We start from the raw sequence: 14,492 nt of genomic DNA, 5'->3' as shown, positions 1-14,492 counted from the left end.
CAAAGTGAAGGAAAGGTGTTACCTGCAGATTCTGGCTTGCCAGAACTATATTACCAGTTCCTGTCACAGGTAATATAGTGAAGACACAAAGGTGAATGAAGAGTTCATTTACTCTTTTTCAGTAAGTGAGCTGTAGAACCAGACAACCAGAGAAATTGTTTTCCTTCATCTCGACTTTTTAAATTTAGCAATGATTCTTTGTGCCTGATACATTTTTAAAGAATTATTGCATATCAGAATAAATGAAGAATTGACCAATATGACAATTACTTGCTAAGAAAATGTTTCATTTCTTGAAACCCCAAGTTGCTTATATTGACAAACAGCTTTGTCATTATAACAGCATAATGCAGATCAACAAGATGGCATCTGTTTGAATAGCCCAGTTCCTCCTGGGGTAAAAGAGGTGTGTCAAGGCTACTCAAGGAGGGGAGTTAGTAAAAAATCAAATACCTACATTTAGAGATTTCTTTTTGTCACTTTTTTCGTGATATTCTCTCTAGGAGAATGCAGACCAGATATTATGTTGCTATCTTAGTGGTACTAGACTAATGTGAAGTATATAAGGTGCACAAAATTAATTCAGTATTTAGTGCTTGGAAATACTTAACCATATTCTTGGCAAACTTGCGGTCATAAATGAAACTTATAAATCCTTAACTTATTGTAGTAGATATGTAGATGCATAATATCTTGGGGGAAAAAACCCTAATCTATACCTGGTTGAGTTCAATGAACATTAGATAGTTTTCCATATGGACAGAGAGAATTGTTGAATGGTATGTTCCAACTTTAAAATTTATGTTTTTAATTCATATACCTCCCTGAAAATTTGGGCAGATTTAAAATGGTGATAATAAAAAAGCATTATTATACTTATCGCTTACCACATTGTGCTTATAACTAACTATTTTAAAATTTACAAATTCTTGTTTTCTTACCACTGTCACTTCACTATTACAGCTAATTAATACTTCTGAGTTTCATTCATAGTGCCAACAGTTTGCTGGACTGTGTAGTGTTTTCTTATGAGGGAAAAGTAGCAAAAAATATGTTGTGACATAGCAAATTTTATAAAACAGTAATTTATCATGCTGTCTTATAAAATGTAATGTCCTTGTTTTAGACTACATGTTGAGGATATATTGGATTCTTATGATGACTAATTAAGATAATTACAGAATATAGACGCCTTTCAATTTTTGTGACAACCTCTGGTTTTTATACTTCCCTGTGAGATCTCTTGGAGGTTGTCAAATTATTTACGCATTCCTTACTTATTTAATAAATAATGGCTGATAATGGCATTCTCCTTGTACGTGTGTGGACAAGTCAGAAGAAGGGACAAATGGTTATTTTTTGACATGTGAGAAGGATATGTTGCTTGTGTTTGACTAATTGTACACTTGGGTTTTAGAAAAGCATTCACACAGCAAATGAAAAATGGCATTTCCATTGCTCTAGGTTGTTACCATTGTATAAAAAGTACTGATATCAAGATAGTTAATCTCTTAGAATTTTTCTGTCAAGATGTTTTGGCAATGGTCATTTCATCTACTTACGCAACTACCACTCTGGTACCCTATTTGCTCATGCACTGAAGAATGCTTTGGGGTAATTATTTATGGGATAGTCTGAAGATTAAGATTAGTCTGGACATTACCAAAACATGCAAAACATTGTCTTGCATGTTTTGGTAAACTTTTAGGTCAATCTCTGCAGTTATATATGTTAGATATTGGATACCTCTAGTAGTTAAGAAACTTCTCCAGCACAGAATGCAGCAGTTTGAATTTGGTTGTCCATTCTAAGTGATCTTCTCTGGTTATCAGGCTGTTTCCAGACCAAATTCAAGGGGCTGATCTTCCTTTTTAAAATTCTAAATAATAGGCAGAATAATTTTGTTCATAGATTTTTCTCCCCTTTGTTTTAGAGCAGGGATGTCAAACTGCCGGCCCGCGGGCCAGATGCATCATGGTGAAACTGTGCCCACCCCATTGCCGGCAATGGGAAAAAAGTCAGAATACGTCGCAACACAACACGTGATGTTGTGAGTTTGACACCCCTGTAACACTGATTTAAATGTCATCCCATAATCGGTTAAATTATTTACTCCTAATTGTAGGACTTCCTCTGGGGTAGCACTTTATTACAGAATGTTCTTCCATGATAAGTTCACCTGTCTTCAAACATTGACAGACCGACAGGAATAAATCATATTTTGAGAAGCTTGTTGAGCTTTGCTTTGTTTAAGTCTTTGGTTTTTCTAGGACTGCATTCAGAATAAGTTTGATTTTAATTGCATCCTACTTTGGTAATATTAACATGAACATTATAAAGTCAAAAATCTCATTACAAATAAAGAAAGAAAGCTATAACATTGGGTGGAGTTCTGCCAACCTCATGTCAAGGAAAAAGCAAGCAAGTTTCACTTACAGTGAGAACAGCTTCAAATGCCACTTGGGACAGACTATCCACTGCTCTGAGTTGGGTATCAATCTGAAATGGACTCAGCAGTCTTGCAGTCACGGATATTTTTTTTCTCTCTCCTTCCATTTCCATAAAGTGGAGAAACTATGGTGTATGCTATTTTGTCTATTTTGCCAAAGATAAATAAATAAATAAAACTGAGGTCATCCTGACAAATTTCACAGAAACAATGATTCTTTCGACCTGGCTGCCAGGTTCCAAATATCAATGGAATTGTATTAAATCAAATGGGACAAACATTAAGTGGTTGGCTCAAGAACCCTCCCCCTAACTGTTTAACTTTTCCTGGAGGTGGAGGGAATCGCTCCAGAGAATTGTTGCTCCCAAAAATACATGTTCAGATAGTATCAGACTGCTGCAACTAGACGATGCAACTTGGGAGACTACTTAAGAGTTCATCTCTGATCTGCTAGCTATCACTGAGGGTTCAGGTTGGTGAGCGGTGTTATGAAGTTATGATATTTAGGCTTGTGGTTTTCAACCTTACTGGCTAAAGAATCTTAAGCAGTTGTACTGAAAATGGGTTGATTGTCAGTGTAGGAAAGGAACATCTGTGTTCCTTTGAATATTGTATTGTGTATTGTACTGTGTTGAATTGAGTGTGTTTTGAGTGCAGAGATAACTTAGTGTGGCACACAATGTGACACTGAAACCTAGATTCATTCAGACTATTTCTCCTGTCTCTGCTTTGTTTGGATCTGGTGCAGTCTGAATGTATTTTATGCTCTCCTATGAATGGAAAGCAAACTTCTAGCTGTTTTACTGTCAATAGATATGAAGTTGGAATCTGCTTTGTATGTAAGTTCTGGTGCTAATCAGAATGAGAGGCCAATGAAAGAACTAGACATACTGGATTTATATTTTAACAATGCAGATTTTGGCAACATGTTAGAAAAAAGATGTGCTTTTTTAAAAAAAAAATCCACCTAATCTGGTAACAAAGATTTGATAAGCTCCTGATGAAAAAAAAATGTTCATGTTCTAAAGCAAATGTTCTTTTGATTATCCCTCAAAAGTTCCCAGAGTTATGACTGTAAATCGAAATAAACACTGTATGCTTTATTTACACATTTAGCTTCATTAATTTTATTTTTCATTGGGACTATAAACTTGCCTTCATCAGAAAACTGAGGTTTCTCCTGTTTAAAATCTCGGATTTATCCTGCAGACTGTTTGTTATAGTCTGTGGCATGGTTGGAATTGATCTAAAGAAAAGGCAAAGAAGAGCAAACTTACAAACATCTGAAATGCAAAAAAATTGAGCAGGTGTATTTAATCTCATTGCTTGAATACTAGTGAGATGCTTCTGTGTTATGGGGAAACAGACATAATGGAAATATTATAAACTGCCTAGAGTTATCCTGGATGGCCAAAAAATTGGATAAAGATATATTGAATTTCATCATTATTTTTTGATATTGTTTTACATATTTTACCCAGCTTTACCACCAAGACTACATATTAATAAACACCTGATCAGTTTAGAAAACACCTGAAAAATTATAGTAACTTGACATTTTATTGATACAGTCATTCAGTAAATCTCTAATCTGGTAAAAGGTTCATTCTGAGTAACTCAGGACATATCAGTTTTTTCATTAATGAACATATATTGGGACGGGGGGGGGTATAATAACACCATGCCAAAATTGAACTGCAGAATAAATTTGCAGCATTGAATTAGTTCATATTATAAAATACAGTAAATACCTTGGAAGGCACCAGAAAGTTCTCCAGCTTGATACAATTTCTGGTACCACGCTCAGAATATCACACTCTAAAAATGCATAAAGGAGTGTTGGCTTTCTAATTTTAGGTCTTATTGCTAATTTCTGAAACTCAGTTCCATTTCCCTGATATACAGTACTGGAAGATCTCAGGTGGGTAAAATTCACCGGGTAAACAAGATTAATTTGTGCCTTTTTAATGAACTCTAAATAACTAAATACCTGTTCTGCAGTTTTGCTGCATTGGAATAAATGCCACCCATGGATTAACTTCCAAACAGTGCTACCATTAGTCATAATGGGACTGCTATGTTGATTAATATACTGTCGAGAGTATGGAACAATTTTCTGAAACTGGGAATTGGAAGTATGCGTGTGTGTTAAATGAGTTAGACTATGCCTCGCTGGGTGCTCTGCTGCCCTTAAGGGCAGGGAGGAGACTTCAGGGCATAACTGCCAGTCTAAGCCAATTTTTGAATATGCTTAAAGGAGGGAGTGCCATCCTCTGTCTTACTGAGACAGAAGGCTGTCTTAGGCTACATAGGCTTTTTGGCAAAGTGCCTCCATATGTGTATTTGTAGGGTTATGTTAACTTCCATGGAGAGCTCATGTCTTGTAAACATAGGCTAGATTGATGGCCTATCTTGTTCATTGTTCTAGCTAAATAGTTTTGCATATTTCATCCTTCATCTACTGGTTCTGCAACTAACCAGTGATGATGGCAAATTAGCTCAGTCCTTGTTCAAACCATCATTTGGAAGATAGAGATGAAGTATCTCTAAAACTAAATGGAATGATTGCACCGTTTCTCAACAGATGTATCTATTAGTGGAATAGCACTTGGATTGTAAATGAACAGAAACAATAAGTCAAAATTTTTGCAGATGAATGATTCACTGTAAATTCTATCTCACAGTCACAGATACTTTTTTATTAAAAAAAGAACAAAATATTCATAATACCAGTTGCATTATACATAAGACAAAAGTGGCTTCAATTTGGACTTGTGTATGAACATTTTGGTGTTGGTGTTGATTTTTATAATATATGAGTATTTAAATATTATATTAGCTAATAATTAGTTGAACCCTCCTTGTCATGGTTTATGCTGTAGTTGAAAGGTAAAGAATAAAGAAATCTTTCCAAAAAAATCCCATTGTTATCACAAGGACATCCTAATGAGTGAAGAAAGAAAGAAAGAAAGAAAGAAAGAAAGAAAGAAAGAAAGAAAGAAAGAAAGAAAGAAAGACAGAAAGACAGACTAGTATATACCCAATTAGGAAATAATTAATATTCTGCTTTGAAAATTAGTAATTGTCTATGGCTATATAGCAACTCTTTTTATTAAAAAAGAGAAAACGTGTTTGGGACATTCTGAATCTCCGTGGTTCTAATTTTCTGGCATTCTATGGGGAAGAAAATTCCTCTGAAACTTCTGGAAATGACTCCCTTTCCCTCCCATACATATGTGCTGAAGATCAATCAATCAGAATAAAGCTGGAAGGGATCTTGGAGGTCTTCTAGTCCAATCCCCTGCTCAAGCAGAAGACCCTATACCATTTCAGACAAGTGATGAAGCACCCACAACTTCTGATGGCAAGCTGTTCCACTGGTTATTTGTTGATGCAGATCAAGCATTCATATCATTCAAATTAAAGAATGTAGATGAATTATAGGACTCCAGCAACTCATCTAATATTTTTCCCCAGGATTGGAGCTTTTGAGTTTTGTTGTAAATGGGAAGTATTTTGGCATATGTGCACTTAAGTATTTGTGGTGTCAAAGCTTTGCATCTGGTTCCTAAGACCATATGCCACGCTTTCTCAATGCCCAGGTCTTTGGCGGCTGCCTCCCCCAGTTCTCTATCTCTTTCCTCCCATGTTTTCCTGCTGAAATGACATCTCTGAAGTGGGCAAGTTCCTTGTCTAGTCCTGATTAAAGCAGCATGCAAACAGATGTTTTAATCCCTCTGCAGTGCTAAGCTTGAGCAGGCATAAACAAATCATGAGAGCTTTTCAAGAGGTTGCTGGTGCCCCGAGGAAGCCATTTGTCTCTAGGGCTCATTTCTTGGAGATTATTTGTGGAAATGGCAAGGTTTTTTCCCCCAGTTCCATACTAATAAGAACTAGTCCCTGTCAAGAAGGCAAAACTCCATTCCCTTAACAGTTCTGCCATGATTTAAAAGTTCAGATACTTTCTCCTGCCTGAGGCATTAATGAATTTCTTCACCAAAATAATGGATGTTCTGATAAGTATAATGGATGTTCTGTATGTAATTACAGCAAAAAAAAATACTTAACAGAGTTTCATCTATTTGTTGATATTACAGTTGTTTTTTAAAGGTTAAAGGATAAAAGTAGATTTCGCTAAAGTGAAAGAACAACATCATGAATGAATATTACTTGGAAAAAGAGAAGGTTATAATTATACAAGTTTCTAAGAAAATTGTTTCAAAAATTATTATAGGGAAAATTTAATAAAGCATGTGTCATTAGTCTTCAGCTGAGTTTATGCTAAGCTGAATATATGAGGTGAATTGAAATTATACCCCGTGGCAGCATTATCTACTCATTTTGGTTTAGTAATTTTTCTGTTATAACATCTTATCAATATTGTAATCTCAGATTTCTTGATATACAGGAAAGAAAGTATTTTAGATTTGGAAAAAAAAATATAACGTAGAAGTGAAGTGGCAAAGGCTTTGAATATTTCATTTTTACTTGACTGAATTGTATTTGGTAAATACAAATCGGCAAGATTTTATTCTAATGAGTTTTGGATAAGAACTTTCCAAAAAGGGCTGATTTCTTCATGAACAGGATGGAAAGGATATAAGATGTTTGAAAGTGCTCAGGTAGGAATAAGTGGGATTGACAGATTCATTCTTTCCTAGTCTTGATTGATGGTTCATCTTCTGTTGCAATATTGTGGATGTTGACTTCTACTGCCCTTTGTCAAGCTTACTCTCTAGTAACTATGTTTTGGATTGCAAATCAGTACAGACTCATCAGCATGTTGAGCAATTTTGAAAGATTTCTGCATAATATTTGTAATATGTAAATTGATTCATACTTGCTTCTTTGACATGCAGCTGAATGTATCACATCTTCCTGTAGCAGACAAAATACGATTTCTTCACTTAACATTCTCTCTGGTCTACAGCATCATTTCTCCTAATTTTTAAAATGTCCAAAATGTCACTGAACTTGATTTTCAATTTGGAAACAAATTTAGTGATTTGAATTTTGAACCATGATAATTATGAAAGACCCAAATGGATTTTGGAAAGACAATGCAAGCTAAGGTGATGGTGTTCACCTTTTGTCCTTCAAGATAAGGTTATGTTATGCCAGATGTACCTGGTTATCCATTGTGAGTGGAAGTAAAAGAAAGAAAGGCATTTCCAGACCCTATGAGTGGACTTTACTCACAAATGAAAGGGAGAACAAGCTGGACTTCATAAATGTCAGAAGTTTCAAAATTATTCAATTATTTATAGTTACAGGCAGGCCTTCTCTGTAAGATTGGCCATACCTTCCTAGACAGCCTCTCTGTTTTAGCTACATCCATTACTTTTCTTCAAAAGCCTAAAAAAAGGAGAAGGGAGGAAGGAAGGAAGGAAGGAAGGAAGGAAGGAAGGAAGGAAGGAAGGAAGGAAGGAAGGAAGGAAGGAAGGAAAGAAGGAAGGAAGGAAGGAAGGAAGGAAGGAAGGAAGGAAGGAAGGAAGGAAGGAAGGAAGGAAGGAAGGAAGGAAGGAGAGGAGGAATAGGAATAGGAACAGGAGGAGGAGAAGGAGAAGAAGAAGAAGAAGAAGAAGAAGAAGAAGAAGAAGAAGAAGAAGAAGAAGAAGAAGAAGAAGAAGAAGAAGAAGAAGAAGAAGAAGAAGAAGAAGAAGAAGAAGAAGTTGTTCTTTTCGTAGCATCCTTCAATAGTAGCTTAAGGCTGCAATCTCACTTACACAGGAATAAAACTTACTGATTTCTAAATAAGATACATGCACAACACATCTCTCAGTGATCTAGTTAGAATTTCAGTCTAGTAAATCCCATTCACACTTTGTCAGAGAAAGAATAGCTATTGCTTGCATTCCCTCGGCTTTCTTCACCCTTCCTTTGTAGTTGTAGAGTGGAAAATCTGAACAAATGAAAAGTTTGCGGTTATTTGGGCAGAAGTTAGAGTTCACTTCTGAAAGATGCACTCTCTCCCAGTTTTACAGTTACGGCTGCAGCAACGAAGAAGCCGAGAGCAGCTTGCCAACCAAGGCATCATGCCACGTAAGTACTTCATTTTGTTCTCCCTACCATTACTGTATCCACAGGAATCCTTGGTTGAGGTCTGCCATGTCCCCCACCCCCACCATCCCCCCCCTCGCCCAGTCCCTGGAGCATTTCATCAGGATAATTACTGATTCAGAGCAGGGTATGGCCTCTACAGGTGCACTGCTTTAGCATCTCCAGTCTAGAGCTATGCAGTACCCTTGCAGAAATCAACTTTTTCTCAGGGGAGGGATGGAAAAAGAGTTCTGTATAGAAAGATCTTTCATAAATGAAGGCAAATATAGGTATCCCAGGATAATGTTACTGGATCCAATCTGGGTCAGTCACCGGGACTCATGCTGGAACCCTTCCTCAGGGAACTTCTCTGTATGCTCTGGGCTATTCTGTGTGTGGTATTTGTTTGATGGCTGTTGTGTAGCTTTTTAGATGTAGGTTGGGGTGTTGATAGCTGGCTATCAACACCCCAATAGCCAGCCATCAATGCACAGAACAGACCAGAGCGCACAGAGAAACTCCCTGAGGATAGGGTCCAGCATGATTCCAAAAGCTTCGGGTCCCAGTGACCTAGCCAGATTGGATCCTGCAGAAAGTTCTTTTTTCTCTACTCCTCATCCTGAGAGGGTTGTACTCCTATTTTCTGCTCTGATGATAAGCTAGTAGGGGTTTCCCTGTAAATCGTACTTGGGATTTTTTTTTAAAAAAAATAATAATTGCCAAGAGCTATTGCTGCTGTGATAATTAAAATAAGGTATAAAACTTTAACTTGTGCTTTTCTAAGAATTCTAAAGAGCCCTGGGATCAGTGGGGATTATAGGTGTGGTAGATTAGATTGTATTAATTTGTTGCCAGGTTTGGGATGCCTTGCAAAACAACCCCTCTTAAGGTAGGTCATTAGGTCATGATTATTCCAATTTTTTGCAGATGGGGAAACTGAGACTGAGAGAGATAACACCTTGCCCAAGGCCACCCAGTGAGTCCATGGTCAAACTAGGATCTGAATCCAGGTCTCCCAGCCCAAACACTCTATCTGCTGGATCACCCTAACTCTCAGCCACACACACACAATTTCTGCAAAAGGCTTTGGGTTTAGCATGTGGTTGTTAGCTCTGCTATTGCTTTCCTCTTGAGTCACAACCTGCCAACCGTTCTATGTATTTGGCATGGATCATCTGTCACTTCCCTGCAAATGGCGCATGCAGCAGCTTGGCAGTTTCATAGGGCATTTCAGTATCGGTAGGACAGGTACGGCATGTAATCACTTCTGAGTGGATCCTCACGGACTGTTTATGCAATGCGTGGCCCAAAGTTCTTGACAGTTTTATTCCTATCCCACTATCAGGCCAAACTGGCGTGTTCCACAAAAATGAGGTGTCATTGGTGTTTGCCAACTGTCAAGGGATGCTCTGACACCCCATAAAATTTGCTAGTTCACCTCCCGAAAGGCGTTTTTTGGTCACAAAGAGAAGAAGGAAGAAAGTGATGGGGAACTAGAAGCAAGAATAATAGTTGTAGGTTATGCTGTCAGGCAAACAGATCTGAACCACTTCCCAGATGTTCACCATAACGAGAGAGAAATCTTTATCTCCCTGTCCTTCCTAATCCAAAATGTATCTTCCTCGAGAAGACAGAGCTTGGCAATATCCTTTACAACCCACTGAAGAGCAACAGATTTATTTAGCTAGGTTTTACAAAAAGCAGATAGGAGAACAGCCATGAAATAAGACGTGGGTTTTGTTAGATTTAGCTAGCCATATACAAGATAAATAGATTTATGCCACACGTCTTTGGTCAGTTTGTTTGTTTTCTGCAAAAAAAAAGTGGATCAGGAAAAATCTGAAACAGCCTTTACAGTAGTTCATTTTAAATCGTAGTCATCTATTATGGCAAGTGATGTCAATTACCTTATTAATCTGATTATTTACTTCTTCGTTCAGTGATGATTTCTACAGAGTAGGCAGGGAAATGGCTACCCAAAATGGTTGGAAATAGCTGCTGATACTAAGTGGTATGAATTTGGACAGGAGATCCCTGGAAAACCCACATAGAGGAAGAGTAGAAGTATCAGTCATATTATTCAGCCTTCTTCCTCATTTCCTGTCAGTATTTACGTTATAAAAATGTTTCCTTTTTCTCTGTGACTTTTCTCTCTCCATTCCTTGCAACACATTACACTGGCAAAACTCATAACTGGAGAGAATGATTTGATTAGTGTTGTTATTTGATTCATTGGTACAGTACATTTTATAAAAATGTATTTGCCTAAATTCTATTCTTCAAAACATTTTCGTCTCTTCCTTAGCTCACATCACACCTCTGGACAGGTATATTCGTTCTAAAGCAGGGGTGTCAAACTTGCAATGTCACGTGACCTATCGTGACTTTTTCCCCATTGCCAGCAATGGGGTGGGCACGGTTTTGCTATGATGAATCTGGCCCGCGGGCCGGCAATTTGACACCCCTGTTCTAAAGCATCTCAAAGGAGAAGGGAGGTTTTAGATTAGCAAAGTTGGCACTGATCATTTTTACAACTTATTCTGCCTTTTCTCACTAATCTTTTTTCAGCTGGTAACTGTGGCATTGGAAGTTGTTCTCTATGCTTTTTTATTGCACTCTTTTTCTTATTTGTTTAGTTTTTGTAGAGTTGCTGTTTGTTTTTTGAGTGTATATTGGATACATTTATCTCCTGAGTCCACTTAAGTGTAGGAGATAAATAATAAAGTAGCTTGTCCGATACATCAGTGCAGAATTACTCACTTCTCTGACAACATATTCATTTGAAACAGAGAAGCCATAACTGGCATGTGAAGATTGGATAAATCATTGATTAAAAGCAGTTTTTACTCTCTTATTTTTTTTTCTAGAGAAAGAAAGTTAAAAAAAACAAACCCGTGCTTGTGAAATTAAAAAAAGTATCACCTTTACCGGTATTTTCTCATTGCACAGATTGACTGAATGCCTTATCACAAATTGTACAAAGAAAGCAAACAATAATTTGACACTTACTAAAAAAGGGGGCCGAATTTTGTCTGCAAACTTTGACATTGAAGTCAGTCAAGACGTATGTGCCAACGCACCTTCTCTAAGTCTCTTAAAATATAGGGGCAGCCTCCCACTTGATGAAAAACAGTTCCCAGAACAAGTTTATGGGGAAGAAAGATTTCCTTATGAAAAATTCACTGATGCTTCAAAAAGCCAGACTGGACCACTTGTTTGGCATCTATTTAGCTTCTAGTCTGTACAGTTTGTCAAGTTTAAGATTCTTGCCTTCTATTTTCTCATTTTGAAATTAAATTTAAAAAATGAAAATTGGGAAATATTTCTCTCTCTCTCTCTCTCTCTCTCTCTCTCTCTCTCTCTCTCTCTCTCTCTCTCTCTCTCTCTCTCTTTTCCTTCTCTATCTCCAATGAGATTATTAGATTAAGTATGAGTGTCAGATCTGGCATAAAATGAGATCCCTAATAATTTTTAAATTTTATTTTTTTTTAATTTTAATCCCATTTATATCCCGCCCTTCTCCGAAGACTCAGGGCGGCTTACAATTTAAGCACAAACCAATGTGCTTAGCAGTAGCCTTCATTCTATGTATATGTCTGCTTATTAGGGCTTTCATACACCCCCCAAGCGGCATTATTACAAAGTCAGGTTAATTGCCCCCAACAATCTGGGTCCTCATTAAATATAATTAAACCTTATATTCAGTCTCTTGCAATTGCACAAGCCCTCTCTCCATCTCACTGTTTGTGTGAACTTCCATTTCAGTATAGTTCCTTTCCCAGCATAAACAAGGACCAAGGGGGCAAAAGAAAATAGGAGCTGGCAATCTGCATGCTGGCTTGTCTGCCTGCTTAAGTGAAATGGGATCATTGTCCCAGAGCTCTTTGCAAATTAAAAAAAAAAAGATAAACTATGATGAAAACACACACAAACCCCAAAACACACTGGCTGGTTCCATGCAAAAGAGAAGGGAACTTTTTGTTTTTACTGTAGCCTGTTTGGAAGAAAACAGACAATTAGAGCTGGCCTGTTGCCTGTTAACTCTGGTGAGTTTCACCCCTGCTCACTTTTCCTAGGCTACAGGATAGCAAAAAGAGTTTCAGCAAGAGTTGAGGGGCGGGAAAATTAGAAGCAAGCAAAATATTTTATCTGAATTCAGAAGAGATGGGAGTTAGAAAAGCAGATATTGTTAAAGTGCCCCTTCCAGCAATTAACTGATTTTTGAAATGTATTGTTGAATTTATACTCCACTTTTCTGCTCATTTCAACATTCCAAATGCCTTACAGTAGCCTTAAGACAATTTCATACTATGGCACTGTTTTTCAACCTGACAACTTCAAGAGTTGTGGACTTCAACACCCAGAATTCCCCGGCCAGTGGTGATCGTGGTGCTGGGAAATGAATTCCGCACATTTCAAAGTTGCCAAAGTTGAACCCCCCCCCCCCGAACTGCATTATAGCATAATCGGAATTGGATTCCATGTGAAGGACCTGCAGAGAAGAGGAGATGATTGGCTACTCGGTACTGGGGAAATTGAGAAAGCAATTTTTGTCTCACGCACTACAATTTCCCTGTCTCTTCTCTTGCATAAATACATAGTTGCTGTTCAGTGCTAGCAGACAAATAAAATAGTTTCAAAAGAACCTTACCCAAATCTGCCTTCTTCCATTGATTCAGGGCAACTTGGTGGTCCCAAGAGGCCATGGATGTTATAATATAGAATTATAATAATTTGGCATTTTTCCCCGGTATATTTTGTTGTTGGCTTTTTAAGATTGTTTTCAATCTGCCTGCTACAATAAGTATGCTAAAATGGTTCATAAAAGAAACACAACTGGGAAAATTGGAATGTAATGGATAACTGTAGTAGCCCTATAAAACTAAAAAAAAATAAAAATAAAAGAGACACATTTTTCCTTTTATTGATTCCTTAAGTGCTGATACCATGTGATGAAATATAGCTCAAGTTTTGTTAAAGGGAGAAACTCATTGGCAGTTTGCAGCTAGATCTTCTCTGACTGATCATGCTGAATTCTCCACCCCAATCTGAGAAGCATGACCTACCGTAACTATATTTAGAATTAATGTGCAAGATTATAAGTGCACCTCTTAGACTTTTTCAGAGAAAATGTCCAGATCCTGGACAAGCTGTGCTTTTGTGTTAACCTCCCTCACTTCAAGATATCCACCACCAGAGGGTCTCCTGCTTAGACGACTTCTGTCTCTTTGCTCAGCTCCACCCTCCACCATTTTTCACGCCACTGCCCGATTTATGATAAAGACGAGTGACTTCCATAGGATTGTAGATGTCACTGTTGTTGTTGTGATTATTATTGTTATTATTATGAAGAACGTGAAGCTGATTGTATGCCCCATGTGCACATTGAACTCACTAGGCTTCTGCCTCTTCCTGTTTGCAGCGCTGAAAAGCCCTTCTCCCTTCCATGAGCAAAAGAAGAGCTTGGAGAGAACCAAGGTAACATTGAGCAGGCATTTGAGTGGGTAGTTTCACCTCAGATAACAATCTTTTTAGGGCTCAGAAAAACCCTCTGCGGATCTGTGACTGAAAAAAAATGCTTAATGACATGACTCAATGAAGACAACAGTGCTAAACACATCGATGCGATATTCAGCTTAGGCACTGGCACATAGCCGTAGGAAACTGAATATTTGCACTCTGGAAGCTGGAAAGTGTATTCAAGTTCAGTACACTTTTGATCATGCAAGCCATGAGGGTAGTGGGGAAATCCCAGGAGGAAACCTTGATCCTTTTGCTTGCCATGGACCACATTGCCCTTTAATCATATAAGGTTCCTTTGAGCTGGTGACCACCCGTGCTCCGTGTCTTGTTGGCAACAGCCCTTGCAGTGGGATTAGGCATTGTTAAAGCTAGTGGAAAAGCCAAAAGGGAAGAGCTGAAAAAAAAATTGCAATATATTCTCATGTTTATTTTGCTACACACATGCTCATTGGTTAAGCCAGATCTTATTATGAAAAGAGAT

General features: G+C 37.7%; 1 protein-coding gene across 1 annotated transcript in view; it reads left to right on the top strand.

Moving 5' to 3' along the window:
• MYOCD (myocardin) overlaps positions 1-14,492 on the top strand; it is a gene marked incomplete at its 5' end in the record, with an annotated part of 131,134 nt that overhangs the window by 96,910 nt on the left and 19,732 nt on the right. Inside the window, 2 exons of the mRNA XM_081318305.1 lie at positions 8,426-8,491; positions 13,911-13,966. Coding sequence (XP_081174431.1) covers positions 8,426-8,491; positions 13,911-13,966 — 122 coding nt within the window. The remainder of the gene's footprint in view (positions 1-8,425; positions 8,492-13,910; positions 13,967-14,492) is intronic.

This window comes from Vipera berus (genome assembly GCF_964194415.1).
Source record: "Vipera berus genome assembly, chromosome: 2".
NCBI classification, from domain to species: domain Eukaryota; kingdom Metazoa; phylum Chordata; class Lepidosauria; order Squamata; family Viperidae; genus Vipera; species Vipera berus.
This window is presented reverse-complemented; position numbering and strand designations above follow the sequence as displayed.